This window comes from Nerophis lumbriciformis, linkage group LG06 (assembly GCF_033978685.3).
Source record: "Nerophis lumbriciformis linkage group LG06, RoL_Nlum_v2.1, whole genome shotgun sequence".
Lineage (NCBI taxonomy): Eukaryota > Metazoa > Chordata > Actinopteri > Syngnathiformes > Syngnathidae > Nerophis > Nerophis lumbriciformis.
The window spans coordinates 58861857-58875990 of NC_084553.2; the positions used below are offsets into that span (position 1 = coordinate 58861857).

Here is a 14134-nt window from a genome sequence, read left to right on the forward strand (position 1 = left end):
TTAGACAATATTTAAGTTAGCATAATTTGCGGTTACATGGCGTTTTTTCTCCCAAAATAGAAATAAAGAATACATTTAGTAAGAAAAGTTACAGTACTTTATTGATTCATATTATTTCCAGGCAAATAAAATGAAGTGGCGGGCCACATCTGGCCCCCGGGCCTAGAGTTTGACACCTGTGATCTAGATTAAACAGTAAGGAAGGGAGAAAAATACAGAAGAAAAAGTGTTGACAAAAATATAAATAGGAGTTTAATAACAGACAATAGTATTATACTAAAAGAAGAGTCATTTTAGTAATAGAGACTCAATGCAGTACATAAGATTATTAATAAACATTGACTAAAACTATAAAATACAAATTATTGGTAAGACTGCGCACTGAAACGTTTGCAATGTAGGTAAACTTTAGCCTAGCTTAGCCTAATTAGCTTCGCTTCTTTTCTCCCTACGTTTTTTATATTTTTCAGGTTGTCATTAAATTAATTTGAATTAATTTATCTCGTCCGACCCCGATTTAGTTCAAATGAATGACGGGAAAAGTTACCTTGACGTCTTAATGTGACACCCGGCCATGTTTCTCGATGGGCCGGCATTTCCGTTTTGGAGCGTGACGTCACTTCCTCTACACTCCACGTGGGTTTGTTATGGTCGTTTATTTCATGACGTTGGCGCATGACATTTTTACTGTAGTATTTATTTATCCATTAAACATAAAAATTACATTTTATCATCTTAAATAAAGCATCAAGAGATTATTTTACATTATAGCATATTTATATTGTTTGTGTTTGTCTTACTCATACAATCATAGATACGTTATTATCACAAATAGAAATGTAAAATTGTCCATCTTACAGTTGTATTAAAAACAGGTAAATAATTATGTTAAAATAAAGATTTAAAAGATCAAATGAAAATGCAATGAGAATATACAGAATTCAGGATGAATAGCAAGTAAAATAAATTAGAATAGGTAAAGAAAGCATTTCCGGTTTGGAGCGTGACGTCACTTCCCCTACGCTCCACGGGGGTTTGTTATGATCATTTATTTAATTACTCATGACAATTTTACTGTAGTATTTATTTATCCATTACACCTACACATAAAACTTACATTTGATCATCATCTTAAAGCATCAGGAGCTTCTTTTACATATTTTATTGTTTGTGTTTGTCTTACTCACACAATCATAGATACGTTATTACAAATAGAAATGCAAAATTATCTAGCTTACAGTTGTATTAAAAACAGGTAAATAACTATGTTAAAATAAAGATTTAAAAGATCAAATGAAAGTGCGATGAGAATATACAGAATTCAGGATGAATAACAAGTAAAATAAATTAGAATAGGTAAAGAAGGCATTTCCGGTTAGGAGCTTGATGTCACTTCCTGTACGCTCCACGTGGGTTTGTTATGATCATTTATTTAATTACTCATGACAATTTTACTGTAGTATTTATTTATCCATTACACCTACACATAAAACTTACATTTGATCATCATCTTAAAGCATCAGGAGCTTCTTTTACATATTTTATTGTTTGTGTTTGTCTTACTCACACAATCATAGATACGTTTTTACAAATAGAAATGCAAAATTATCTAGCTTACAGTTGTATTAAAAACAGGTAAATAACTATGTTAAAATAAAGATTTAAAAGATCAAATGAAAGTGCAATGAGAATATACAGAATTCAGGATGAATAGCAAGTAAAATAAATTAGAATAGGTAAAGGAGGCATTTCCGGTTTGGATGGAGCGTGACGTCACTTCTCCTACGCTCCACGTGGGTTTGTTATGATCATTTATTTAACTATTCATGACAATTTTACTGTAGTATTTATTTATCCATTACACCTACACACAAAACTTACATTTAATCATCATCTTAAAGCATCAGGAGCTTCTTTTACATATTTTATTGTTTGTGTTTGTCTTACTCACACAATCATAGATACGTTATTACAAATAGAAATGCAAAATTATCTAGCTTACAGTTGTATTCAAAACAGGTTAATAACTATGTTAAAGTAAAGATTTAAAAGATTAAATGAAAGTGCAATGAGAATATACAGAATTCAGGATGAATAGCAAGTAAAATAAATTAGAATAGGTAAAGGAGGCATTTCCGGTTTGGAGCGTGACGTCACTTCTCCTACGCTCCACGTGGGTTTGTTATGATCATTTATTTAACTATTCATGACAATTTTACTGTAGTATTTATTTATCCATTACACCTACACATAAAACTTACATTTGATCATCATCTTAAAGTATCAAGAGCTTCTTTTACATATTTTATTGTTTGTGTTTGTCTTACTCATACAATCATAGATACTTTATTACAAATAGAAATGTAAAATTGTCTAGCTTACAGTTGTATTACAAATAAACAAAAATCATTATTTTGGTATTCAGGCACATCCAACACACACACACACACACCTACGCAGCAGCAATTTCCGCTCAACAATGTACAAATATCAGGCACAAATTACTTTAAAAAAAACAGCTTGATACAGGGTAAAAAATCACATTTTGGGATAGAAATATAGCTTCAGTGTCACATACATCCACATTATATTGGGTTTAGGATACATAAAAAAAAGTCCATCTATTGCATTCAGAGCCAGAGGAGAAGATGCAGGTGGCAGTGGCCTAACTACATGCAGCAAAGGAGTCTTTCAAAATACAGAAGCTCTCTGGGACCCAAAACCATAAAAAGGTTTAAATTCCGCGTCCCTTGCCTTACATTCTGAGCGCGTCGCCCTGACTCTGACCTATGACGGCGTCACACGCGGTCTGAAAACTTCATCTTCACTGCTCGTCGCGTTGTCGCATGGCGGCCCTCACTTGGCAGCACTTGTGCTTCATGGTGAGGCCGTACTCCGGCGTCATGTCCACGGCTTCCCCGGGTGCCGCGTGGAACCGCAGCTTCTGCACCAAAATGGCCAGGAAGAGGAAGACCTCCTGTTGCGCGATGACCTGGCCGATGCAGCGGCGCTTGCCCAGGCTGAAGATCATCACCTTCTCGCCGTCCACCTTGTTGAGCTCCGTGCCGTCGGCGCTCATGAAGCGGTCCGGGTCGAAGGACGACGGCTCATCCCAGAGTTCGCTAAATAGACGAAACGCATTCATGTCCGCATATGAGCCTTATGGTAAAATTAGCATAACCTACAAAACCAGTGAAGTTGACACGTGTAATTCTTAAATAAAAAGAGAATACAATGATTTGCAAATCCTTTTCAACTTATATTCAATTGAACAGACTGCAAAGACACACTATTTTTTTTTTTTGCAAATAATCACGGCGTGGCGCAGTGGGAGAGTGGCCGTGCGTGACCCGAGGGTCCCTGGTTCAATCCCCACCTAGTACCAACCTCGTCATGTCCGTTGTGTCCTGAGCAAGACACTTCACCCTTGCTCCTGATGGCTGCTGGTTAGCGCCTTGCATGGCAGCTCCCGCCATCAGTGTGTGAATGGGTAAATGTGGAAGTAGTGTCAAAGCGCTTTGAGTACCGTCCTTGAAGGTAGAAAAGCGCTATACAAGTACAACCCATTTATTATCATTTATTAACTTACAATTTATTGGCAACAACCCGTTGCAAAAAAGTTGGCACAGAGGCATTTTTACCACTGTGTTACATGGCCTTTCCTTTTAACAACACTCAGTAAATGTTTGGGAACTGAGGGGACACATTTTTAAGCTTCTCAGGTGTAATTCTTTCCCATTCTTGCTTGATGTACAGCTTAAGTTGTTCAACAGTCCGGGGGTCTCCGTTGTGCTATTTTAGGCTTCATAATGCGCCACACATTTTCAATGGGAGACCGGTCTGGACTACAGGCAGGCCAGTCTAGTACCCGCACTCTTTTACTATGAAGCCACGCTGTTGTAACACGTGGCTTGGCATTGTCTTGCTGAAATAAGCAGGGGCGTCCATGATAACGTTGCTTAGATGGCAACTTATGTTGTTCCAAAACCTGTATGTATCTTTCAGCATTAATGGCGCCTTCACAGATGTGTAAGTTACCCATGCCTTGGGCACTAATACACCCCCATACCATCACAGATGCTGGCTTTTGAACTTTGCGCCTAGAACAATCCGGAGGGTTCTTTTTCTCTTTGTTCCGGAGGACACGACATCCACAGTTTCCAAAAACAATTTGAAATGTGGACTCGTCAGACCACAGAACACTTTTCCACTTCGCATCAGTCCATCTTAGATAAGCTCGGGTACAGCGAAGCCGGTGTTGTTTCTGGGTGTTGTTGATAAATGGCTTTAGCTTTGCATAGTAGCGTTTTTAACTTGCACTTACAGATGTAGCGACAAACTGTAGTTACTGACAGTGGTTTTCTGAAGTGTTCCTTAGCCCATGTGGTGATATCCTTTACACACTGATGTCGGTTTTTGATGCGGTACCGCCTGAGGGATCGAAGGTCATGGCATTCAATGTTGGCTTTTATACCCAATCATGGCACCCACCTGTTCCCAATTAGCCTGTTTAATTAGCATTCCTCAACTTTTTCAGTCTTTTTTGCCACATGTTGCAGGCATCAAATTCCAAATGAGCTATTATTTGCAAAAATAACAACGTTTTCCAGTTCGAATGTTAAATATCTTGTCTTTGGAGTCTATTCAATTGAATATAAGTTGAAAAGGATTTGCAAGTCATTGTATTCTGTTTTTATTTAAGATTTACACAATGTGCCAACTTCACTGGTTTTGGGTTTTGTACTTACGGGTCATGGTTGATCTGCCACTGGTTGATGAAGACACAGGTGTCTTTGGGGATGAAGAAGCCATTCAAAGACGTGTCCTTTGTGGTGCTGGACAGACATAAAAAGAGAATTATTGATGCGTCCAACCCTTGTGATAGCATCGCACACCTGCGGCCAGGTGAAGCTCACCAGTGGGGGATGGTGAAGGGCACGAATGAAGAGTGCCGAAAGACCTCCAGGATGAAGGCATCCAGGAGGGGCAGGCTGCTTTTGTCGGATAAAAGAGGATTGCGGTGAAGTCCCACTTTGTTCTCTGGAAATGAGAAGGGGATGTGAGTAGACGTGGTGTGTGTGGGGGGGAATTCCACAGCTGAATCCCAACCGGTGCTTACTAAGTTCCTGATGAAGTCGTTCCTGGATCTCGGGATAAGCCACCAAGTACATGACCGCCCAGGACAGCGCGGTTGAGACGGTGTCGAAGCCTGTTAGGGAACGGTACTCCTTCAGAAGCCGCCAAGAGACATCTCCGGGAACACTTCGCAAATTCCAACCCACCTGCTCCGAAGAGGTCGTTGACGATCCCTACGATCTTCCCGTCCGACACTTGGATGTTGGAGTTCTCGTCCAGCTTCCTGTCCTCGCAGTGATCGATGAGGGAGTCGGTGATGTCCCGGATGTTCTCCTGAAAGTGGATCACCGGTGGTCAACAAAACGTGACGTCAATCGATCGCTGAAATGGGTGGATGACAATCGAATTTTCTACGATTTGTGTGGTCCCCTATGGGTTGTAGACTTTGGAATGCATTCTATTTAGTCATGACAAAAACATGGTACAATCTGTAATACAAGCTGTGTACTGGAACTGATAGGAACACCATCCATTTTCTACCGCTTGTCCCTTTTGAGGTCGCGGGGGGTCGCTGGAGCCTATCTCAGCTGCATTCGGGCGGATGGCGGGGTACACCCTGGACAAGTCGCCACCTCATCGCAGGGCCAACACAGATAGACAGACAACATTCACACTCACATTCACACACTAGGGCCAATTTAGTGTTGCCAATCAACTTATCCCCAGGTGCATGTCTTTGGAGGTGGGAGGAAGCCGGAGTACCCGGAGGGAACCCACGCAGTCACGGGGAGAACATGCAAACTCCACACAGAAAGATCCCAAGCCTGGGATGGAACCCAGGACTGCTCAGGACACAAAGTTACACAGTAGCTACCAGTAACGCTGTGCTGACGAAATGAAGACCGGAGATCAATCAACCCGCCGACAATGGATGTGCTGCCGGGCACAAAATGGCTACAGTCCAGTGGTTCTTAACCTGGGATCGATCGAACCCTAGGGGTTCGGCGAGTCATCCTCAGGGGTTCGGCGGAGGTCAAAACACACCCAACTCATCGTGTAAATACAAACTTCTCCCTATCAGTACATTACCGATACGGCAATAGCTGACTGGTTTGCAGGTGTGTAATTTGTTGTGAGTTTAGGCACTGTGTTGGTTTTGTTGTTTGAACAAGATGATGTTCATGCACGGTTCATTTTATGCACCAGTAAAAAAACATGGTAACACTTTAGTATGGGGAACATATTCACCATTAATTAGTTGCTTATTAACATGCAAATTAGTAACATATTGGCTCTTAACTAGTCATTATTAAGTACTTATTAATGCCTTATTTGGCATGGCCTTATTATAACCCTAATCCTCTAACCCTGACCCTAACCCTAACCCTAACCCTAACCAAATAACTCTAAATTAAGTCTTTATTACTTAGAATATGTTCCCCTAGTGTCCAAATAACTCTAAATGAAGTCTTTGTTACTTAGAATATGTTCCCCATACTAAAGTGTTACCAAAAACATATAACTTTGTCTTGAATTTGAATTTTTTGTTTTTTGTTTTCACTAAAGAAGGGTTCGTTGAGTACGCATATGAAACTGGTGGGGTTCGGTACCTCCAACAAGGTTAAGAACCACTGGACTACACGCTGAGAGGCACACAATGGGTGGATGTAATGTTCGTATACGGAGACAAGGTTAGTACGCAAAAGCATATTTTCAGTCTGTGGTTTGTAAATCAAGAAGTTCCAACAATTGTGAAGGCCAAAGGTGTGTGTGTGACTGGTGGGAAAATGAGAGCTCTTGACGGTGGCCGTGTTTGAATGTGTTTGGGAGTCCCAGGCAACTGCTTGTGTTTGCCTGATGTTGAGTCCGCCCCTATGCTAGCCTTGTTCCTGGCTAGCATACACACAAAAACAGATGTCAAAGTTTTATGACCAGTGAAGAAAATCAGTAACTTATGGACAATTAGTGGTTTTCCGGCAAAGAGGTTTGGCTCGATGGTGGCCATGTTTTTCAACCATGCTTGCTCAAAATTTGCACAAATGTGCCTGCAAGTACCTTAAAGGTGCGTGCAAAATTTTGTGGTGATTCGGCTTAACGCCGGAAAGTTACGGGCGGGTGGGGATCTACAGGAAGTGGTTCCCATGTTAAAGTTAAAAAGTTAAAGTACCACTGATAGTCACACACACACTAGGTGTGGTGAAATTACTCTCTGCATTTGACCCATCCCCTTGTTCCACCCCCTGGGAGGTGAGGGGAGCGGTGAGCAGCAGCGGGGGTTGCGCCTGGGAATCATTTTTGGTGATTTAACCCCCAATTCCAACCCTTGATGCTGAGTGCCAAGCAGGGAGGTAATGGGTCCCATTTTTATAGTCTTTGGTATGACTCGGCCGGGGTTTGAACTCACGACCTACCGATCTCAGGGCGGACACTCTAACCCAGGGGTGCCCAAACTACGGCCCGCGGTCCGGATTTTGGATGCTGGGGGGCCGTATCCGGGGGAAGTCCAAAGTTAAAAAAACAACAACAACATTTTTTTTAATTTAATTTTTAATTTTTTTGTATTATTATTTTTGTAATTTATCCTTACTAGTCCATTTTCTACCGTCTCCTAGCCACTCAGGCAAATCATATTGTCTAAAAATGCATTTTACCATCGACAACGTGACATGCAGCAAGTGCGCTCTTTAAGTCAATTAGTGCGCGAGGAATATATATATATATATATATATATATATATATATATATATATATATATATATATATATATATATATATATATATATATATATATATATACACACACACACACACACACACACCCACACACATACATATAGACACATATACATATATACACATATATATATATATATATATATACATAGACATATACATATACACACACACATTTACATATAATATATACAGTATATATATATATATATATATATATATACACACACACACACACACACACACACTGTATATATATATATATATATATATATATATATATATATATATATATATATATATATATATATACACACACACGTATATATATATATATATATATATATATATATACACATAGACACACATATACATATATACACATATATATACATATATACACATCACGCTCTGACTTATTTGGAGGTTTTTTTTGCTGTTTTCTTGTGTGTAGTATTTTAGTTCTTGTCTTGCGCTCCTATTTTGGTGGCTTTTTCTCTTTTGTTGGTATTTTCCTGTAGCAGTTTCATGTCTTCCTTTGAGCGATATTTCCCGCATCTACTTTGTTTTAGCAATGAAGAATATTTCAGTTGTTTTTATCCTTCTTCTTTGGGACATTGGTGATTGTCATGTTCGGATGTACATTGTGGACGCCGTCTTTTCTCCACAGTAAGTTTTTGCTGTCGTCCAGGATTCTGTTTTTGTTTACTTTGTAGCCCGCTCAGTTTTTACTTTTGTTCTGCATAGCCTTCCCTAAGCTTCAATGCCTTTTCTTAGGGGCACTCACCTTTTGTTTATTGTTTGGTTTAAGCATAAGACACCTTTTTACCTGCATTTAACAAAGCAATTAGCTACTGGCTGCCACCTACTGGTATGGAAGAGTATTACACGGTTACTCTGCCGAGCTCTAGACACTCAACAACAACACATCATTTGCAGACTATAATTACTGGTTTGCAAAAAATGTTTTTAACCCAAATATGTGAAATTAGATAATCTCCAACGGCACACCAGACTGTATCTCACGGCACAATAGTGTGCCGCGGCACAGAGGTTGAAAAACACTGGTCTAGAGAATGTAGCGGCTATCAACAGTCATTGGTCGGTCAAAAAAATGTAGCAGTCATTGCCAGTCATCGGTCAGTCTAATAATGTAGTTTATGTTTAAGTGCATTGTTTTGTGACAGAACAAGAGAAATATAAGTCTAGCCCAGGGGTCGGCAACCCGCGGCTCTAGAGCCGCATGCGGCTCTTTAGCGCCGCCCTAGTGGCTCCCTGGAGCTTTTTCAAAGATGTATGAAAAATGGAAAAAGATGAGGGGAAAAAAATATATTTTTTGTTTTAATATGATTTCTGTAGGAGGACAAACATGACACAAACCTCCCTAATTGTTATAAAGCACACTGTTTATATTAAACATGCTTCACTGATTCGAGTATTTGGCGAGCGCTGTTTTTTCCTACTAATTTTGGCGGTCCTTGAACTCACCCTAGTTTGTTTACATGTATAACTTTCTCCGACTTTCTAGGACGTGTTTTATGCCACTTCTTTTTCTGTCTCATTTTGTCCACCAAACTTTTAACGTTGTGCGTGAATGCACAAAGGTGAGTTTTGTTGATGTTATTGACTTGTGGGGAGTGCTAATCAGACATATTTGGTCACTGCATGACTGCAAGCTAATCGATGCTAACATGCTATTTAGGCTAGCTATATGTACATATTGCATCATAATGCCTCGTTTGTAGCTATATTTGAGCTCATTTAGTTTCCTTTAAGTCCTCTTAATTCAATTTATATCTCATGACACACTATCTGTATGTAATATGGCTTTTAATTTTTTTGCGGCTCCAGACGGATTTGTTTTTGTATTTTTGGTCCAATATGGCTCTTTCAACATTTTGGGTTGCCGACCCCTGCGCTAGCCCATACTTGCCAACCTTGAGACCTCTGATTTCGGGAGGTGGGGGCGTGGTCGGGGGGCGTGGTTATTTACAGCTAGAATTCACCAAGCCAAGTATTTCATATATATATATATATGTATATATATATATATAGCGCGGCCCCCAGAACAAATTGTTTTACCCTTCCAACCGGAGTCAAAAAGTTTGGGGACCCCTGCTCTAACCACTAGGCCACTGTCAAATGTTAGGGTTTAATATATTTGTCAGAAAAAGAAAGTAAGATGTCGCCTTAGAAGTTAGTTAGTTGACGCAAACAATGGGGTGTGACATGACGGTACCTTGTCAAAGGTGGCGTAGTGGTCCATGACGATCTTCTGCACAAAATCATTGAATCGGTTGTTGAGGCTGACAAACTTCCTCATGGTGGCGCTGGGCAGGAACCGGAGTGCCGGGATGAAGTCGGCGGGGTTGCCGCTGCCCACCACCTTGCCGAACTCGTTGCTGAGGTACACCAGGCCGACGAGCTCCTGGTCGTCGTGGTCGTAGCGGCGGCCGAAGCACATGCCGCAGATGACGTTGGCCACCGACACCACGATGTGGCGGAAGGGGTCGAAGCCGCCGTCGGCCTTCATGACGCTGTCGAGCCGTTTGATCAGATACTCGCCCTCCTTGCAGATGTGCTCCTCCAGCATGCAGGAGTACTCCGACGTGGTGCCGTCCAGCGTGGCGAAGGAGCGCAGGGCGCTGTAGGCCAGCTTCCTGCGAGCCCGCCAGACGCCGGCCTGGTCCGTGCTGAAGGAGAGACTCTTGCCGTCGTTGATGAAGCGGAAGCTGTACAGGTCGGGCCTTCCCGAGAAGTCCTCGCCTTGCTTGACCAGAGCCTGCCGGACCGTTTCGCTGCCGCTCAGCACCACCACGGGACGCATGCCGATCTGGATCTGGAACACGGGGCCGTAGCGTTTGCTCATGTCGGTGAGACTCAGGTAGGGTCTGCTGCCCATCTCCAGCATGTTCCCGATGACCGGCAAGGGTCTGGGCCCGGGGAGACGCTTGAGCCCCTCGGGAACGACCACGCGGAAAGACTTGAGCACCAGGTAGACCAGACATAGCGTGATACCGGCCGCCAAGCTCTCGGACACGGACACGGGTCCGAGATAGGGCATCGTCATTAGCGCCATGATTTCCTTGCTTCTAGAGCGCCTGGGAATTCAGAGGTGGAACATTAGGAGCAGAGAGTGGCTGTGTTGCGCAACATGCCCACTACCTGCTGCAGAGTGGGAATGATCATGCAAAGCGACGCATGCTGCTATATGACAAAAGGACTTAAGGGTAATTATCTGCAAAGACGCGGGAGATGTTTTTCAACCATGCTCAAACCTAACACGCCTCTCAGTCCCCTGAAAGTGTGGGCCAAATTTAGAGTGGGTATTTTTGCAACGCGTGTGAGAAATTTCAAGTCAGGTCAATGCATGGGAGTCAAACCTTGTGGTTCGAGAAACAAGCAGAGGCAACGCAGAAGCGATGCATGTTTTGACAAAGGTTCACCCTTTTCTTTCTAGAAGACTGTGATCACAAGGTGTCACATGACCATACCTGGTTAAAGGTACGGCCGTGCAAAGTGATGCATTGTGCTGAATGGAGAACGATAGAGAAGGTGATTGAAATGATAAATACAAATAACAATCACTCTGGCAGCCTCCTGAATCAGACTTGCAGAAAGGGAGCTTACCTTAGTCCTGCAAATCAGCAACGTCACAAAGCAATTCACCCAATTGGTCCAAATATTGCCAAGCTGAGTCCAACTTTACGCTCCCCGCTTCCCCAAAAGAGAGAAAGGGCTCTTGCTTTATAGCGTGCTCCTCAACTTGATTGGCTGCAGCTCATGATGTAATCACCCTCCCTCCCTCCACCTTCTGTGTTTGTCATGAATGAAGTCTAGTGCACGGAAAAGGTGTGTGTGTGTGTGTGTGTGTGTGTGTGTGTGTGTGTGTGTGTGTGCGTGCGTGTGTGCGTGTGTGTGTGTGCGCTTATTTCGAAACAGTAATAGTACATAAAAGCGGTCTGCAACAAAGTTTTTACGGCCTTTAAGGGCGTTTTATATTGTTGGTAAGGTCTTAATAGGCAGTCATTGGCCGCTCTAATTTCCAAGACTACAAACGGCGGCAGTGATAATAACTTCAAGAGCTTTACATGCAGTCTGATTTTCTAGTATAATTATATATATATATATATATATATATATATATATATATATATATATATATATATATATGTGTGTACATGTATATATATATATATATGTGTGTATGTGTGTATATATATATATATATATATATATATATATATATATATATATATATATATATATATATATATATATATATATATATATATATTAAAGGTGTCCGATAATATCGGCCGATAAATGCGTTAAAATGTAATATCGGAAATTATTGGTATCGTTTTTTTTATCGGTATTGTTTTTCTTGTTTTTTCTTGTTTTTTTTTGTTTTTTTTATTAGATCGACATAAAAAACACAAGATACACTTACAATTAGTGCACCAACCCATAAAACCTCCCTCCCCCATTTTACACTCATTCACACTCATTCACACAAAAGGGTTGTTTCTTTCTGTTATTAATATTGTGGTTCCTACATTATATATCAATATATATCAATACAGTCTGCAAGGGATACAGTCCGTAAGCACACATGATTGTGCGTGCTGCTGCTCCACTAATAGTACTAACCTTTTTACAGTTAATTTTACTAATTTTCATAAATTACTAGTTTCTATGTAACTGATTTATATTGTTTTACTTTCTTTTTTATTCAAGAAAATGTTTTTAATTTATTTATCTTATTTTATTTTATTAATTTTTTTTTAAAGTACCTTATCTTCACCATACCTAATTGTCCAAATTAGGCGTAATAATGTGTTAATTCCACGACTGTATATATCGGTTGATATCGGTATCGGTTGATATCGGTATCAGTAATTAAAGAGTTGGACAATATCGGAATATCGGATATCGGCAAAAAGCCACTATCGGACATCCCTAATATATATGTATATATATATATATATATATATATATATATATATATATATATATATATATATATATATATATATATATATATATATATATATATATATATATATATATATATATATATATATATATATATACATACTGTATATATATGTGAATTAGGTACACCTGCAGTCTGCAGGTGTACCTAATGTTGTGGCCCTGCAGTTATTCACAACTCCTCCAACACGAACATTATTGTTTTTGCACTTTTTGGCTTCTTATGAAATAACTTTTTTAAATAGATTCAATCTTGCACGTGGAAAGTTTAAGTGTGGGCTTTAGTTGATATAACACTCCCGTCAGGGGTTGCATTCTACGGCGGGGGTGCAGGAGGCGGGATTACTGCGAGCCTCAGCCAGTGCGTCTTTTGCAGCCGTTTTATGATCGCTCAGCACAAAAAATACGTTACACACATACAGTTGTTGACAAAATACACTGTACATTATATACCTCAGCTAACTAAACTATGGAAATGTATAATATAGTTCATATAGCAAAACGGTCTCACTGCACAGCAGGCCAGCAGTTAGCCGAGTCCGCAATCCATGGTGAGGCACAACGCAGTGACGTGCCTCAACTGGCTGCTGTTCACCGCACCGTCTCGTCTCAGTATTTGAACGGCAAATGTGAAAATTCAGCGATTTTGAATAAAAATAATCTAAAACTGGTGAAGTTAAATGGAAAATAACTTTATAGTATAATCACTGGATACATATAACAATTTAATAAGATTTTTTTCTTTTTACATTTTATTTCTTTCCATGATGGCAGGTGAGGCCCCGCCTCACCTGCCTCTAGTGACTGCACGTCATTGAGTTTTGATGCCTTCAGGGACAATCTACAATGTAAATAGTCATGAAAATAAAGAAAACGCATTGAATGAGAAGATATATATATATATATATATATATATATATATATATATATATATATATATATATATATATATATATATATATATATATATGCAGTACAGGCCAAAAGTTTGGACACACCTTCTCATTCAATGCGTTTTCTTTATTTTCATGACTATTTACATTGTAGATTGTCACTGAAGGCATCAAAACTATGAATGAACACATGTGGAGTTATGTACTTAACAATAAAAGGTGAAATAACTGAAAACATGTTTTATATTCTAGTTTCTTCAAAATAGCCACTCTTTGCTCTGATTACTGTTTTGCACACTCTGGGCATTCTCTCGAGGAGCTTCAAGAGGTAGTCACCTGAAATGATTTTCACTTCACAGGTGTCATAGTTTTGATGCCTTCAGTGACAATCTACAATGTAAATAGTCATGAAAATAAAGAAAACGCATTGAAAT

The 14134-nt window shown here is 40.1% G+C and overlaps 1 protein-coding gene across 2 annotated transcripts; it reads right to left on the bottom strand.

Moving 5' to 3' along the window:
* Positions 1-2291: 2291 nt before the first annotated feature.
* cyp1a (cytochrome P450, family 1, subfamily A) lies at positions 2292-11526 on the bottom strand. Of its 2 annotated transcripts, XM_061964591.1 has the most exons (8): positions 11440-11523; positions 11304-11341; positions 10049-10910; positions 5283-5409; positions 5120-5209; positions 4917-5040; positions 4749-4835; positions 2292-3122 (listed from the first exon to the last, which is right to left on the bottom strand). In XM_061964591.1, exons 3-8 carry the CDS (start codon positions 10886-10888, stop codon positions 2825-2827), a joined length of 1566 nt encoding a protein of 521 aa, XP_061820575.1. In that variant the 5' UTR covers positions 10889-10910; positions 11304-11341; positions 11440-11523; the 3' UTR covers positions 2292-2824. The 2 variants fall into 2 exon arrangements, with proteins under 2 accessions (XP_061820575.1, XP_061820576.1); XM_061964592.1 differs by lacking the exon at positions 11304-11341 and having other exon boundaries at positions 11440-11526.
* Positions 11527-14134: the final 2608 nt, after the last annotated feature.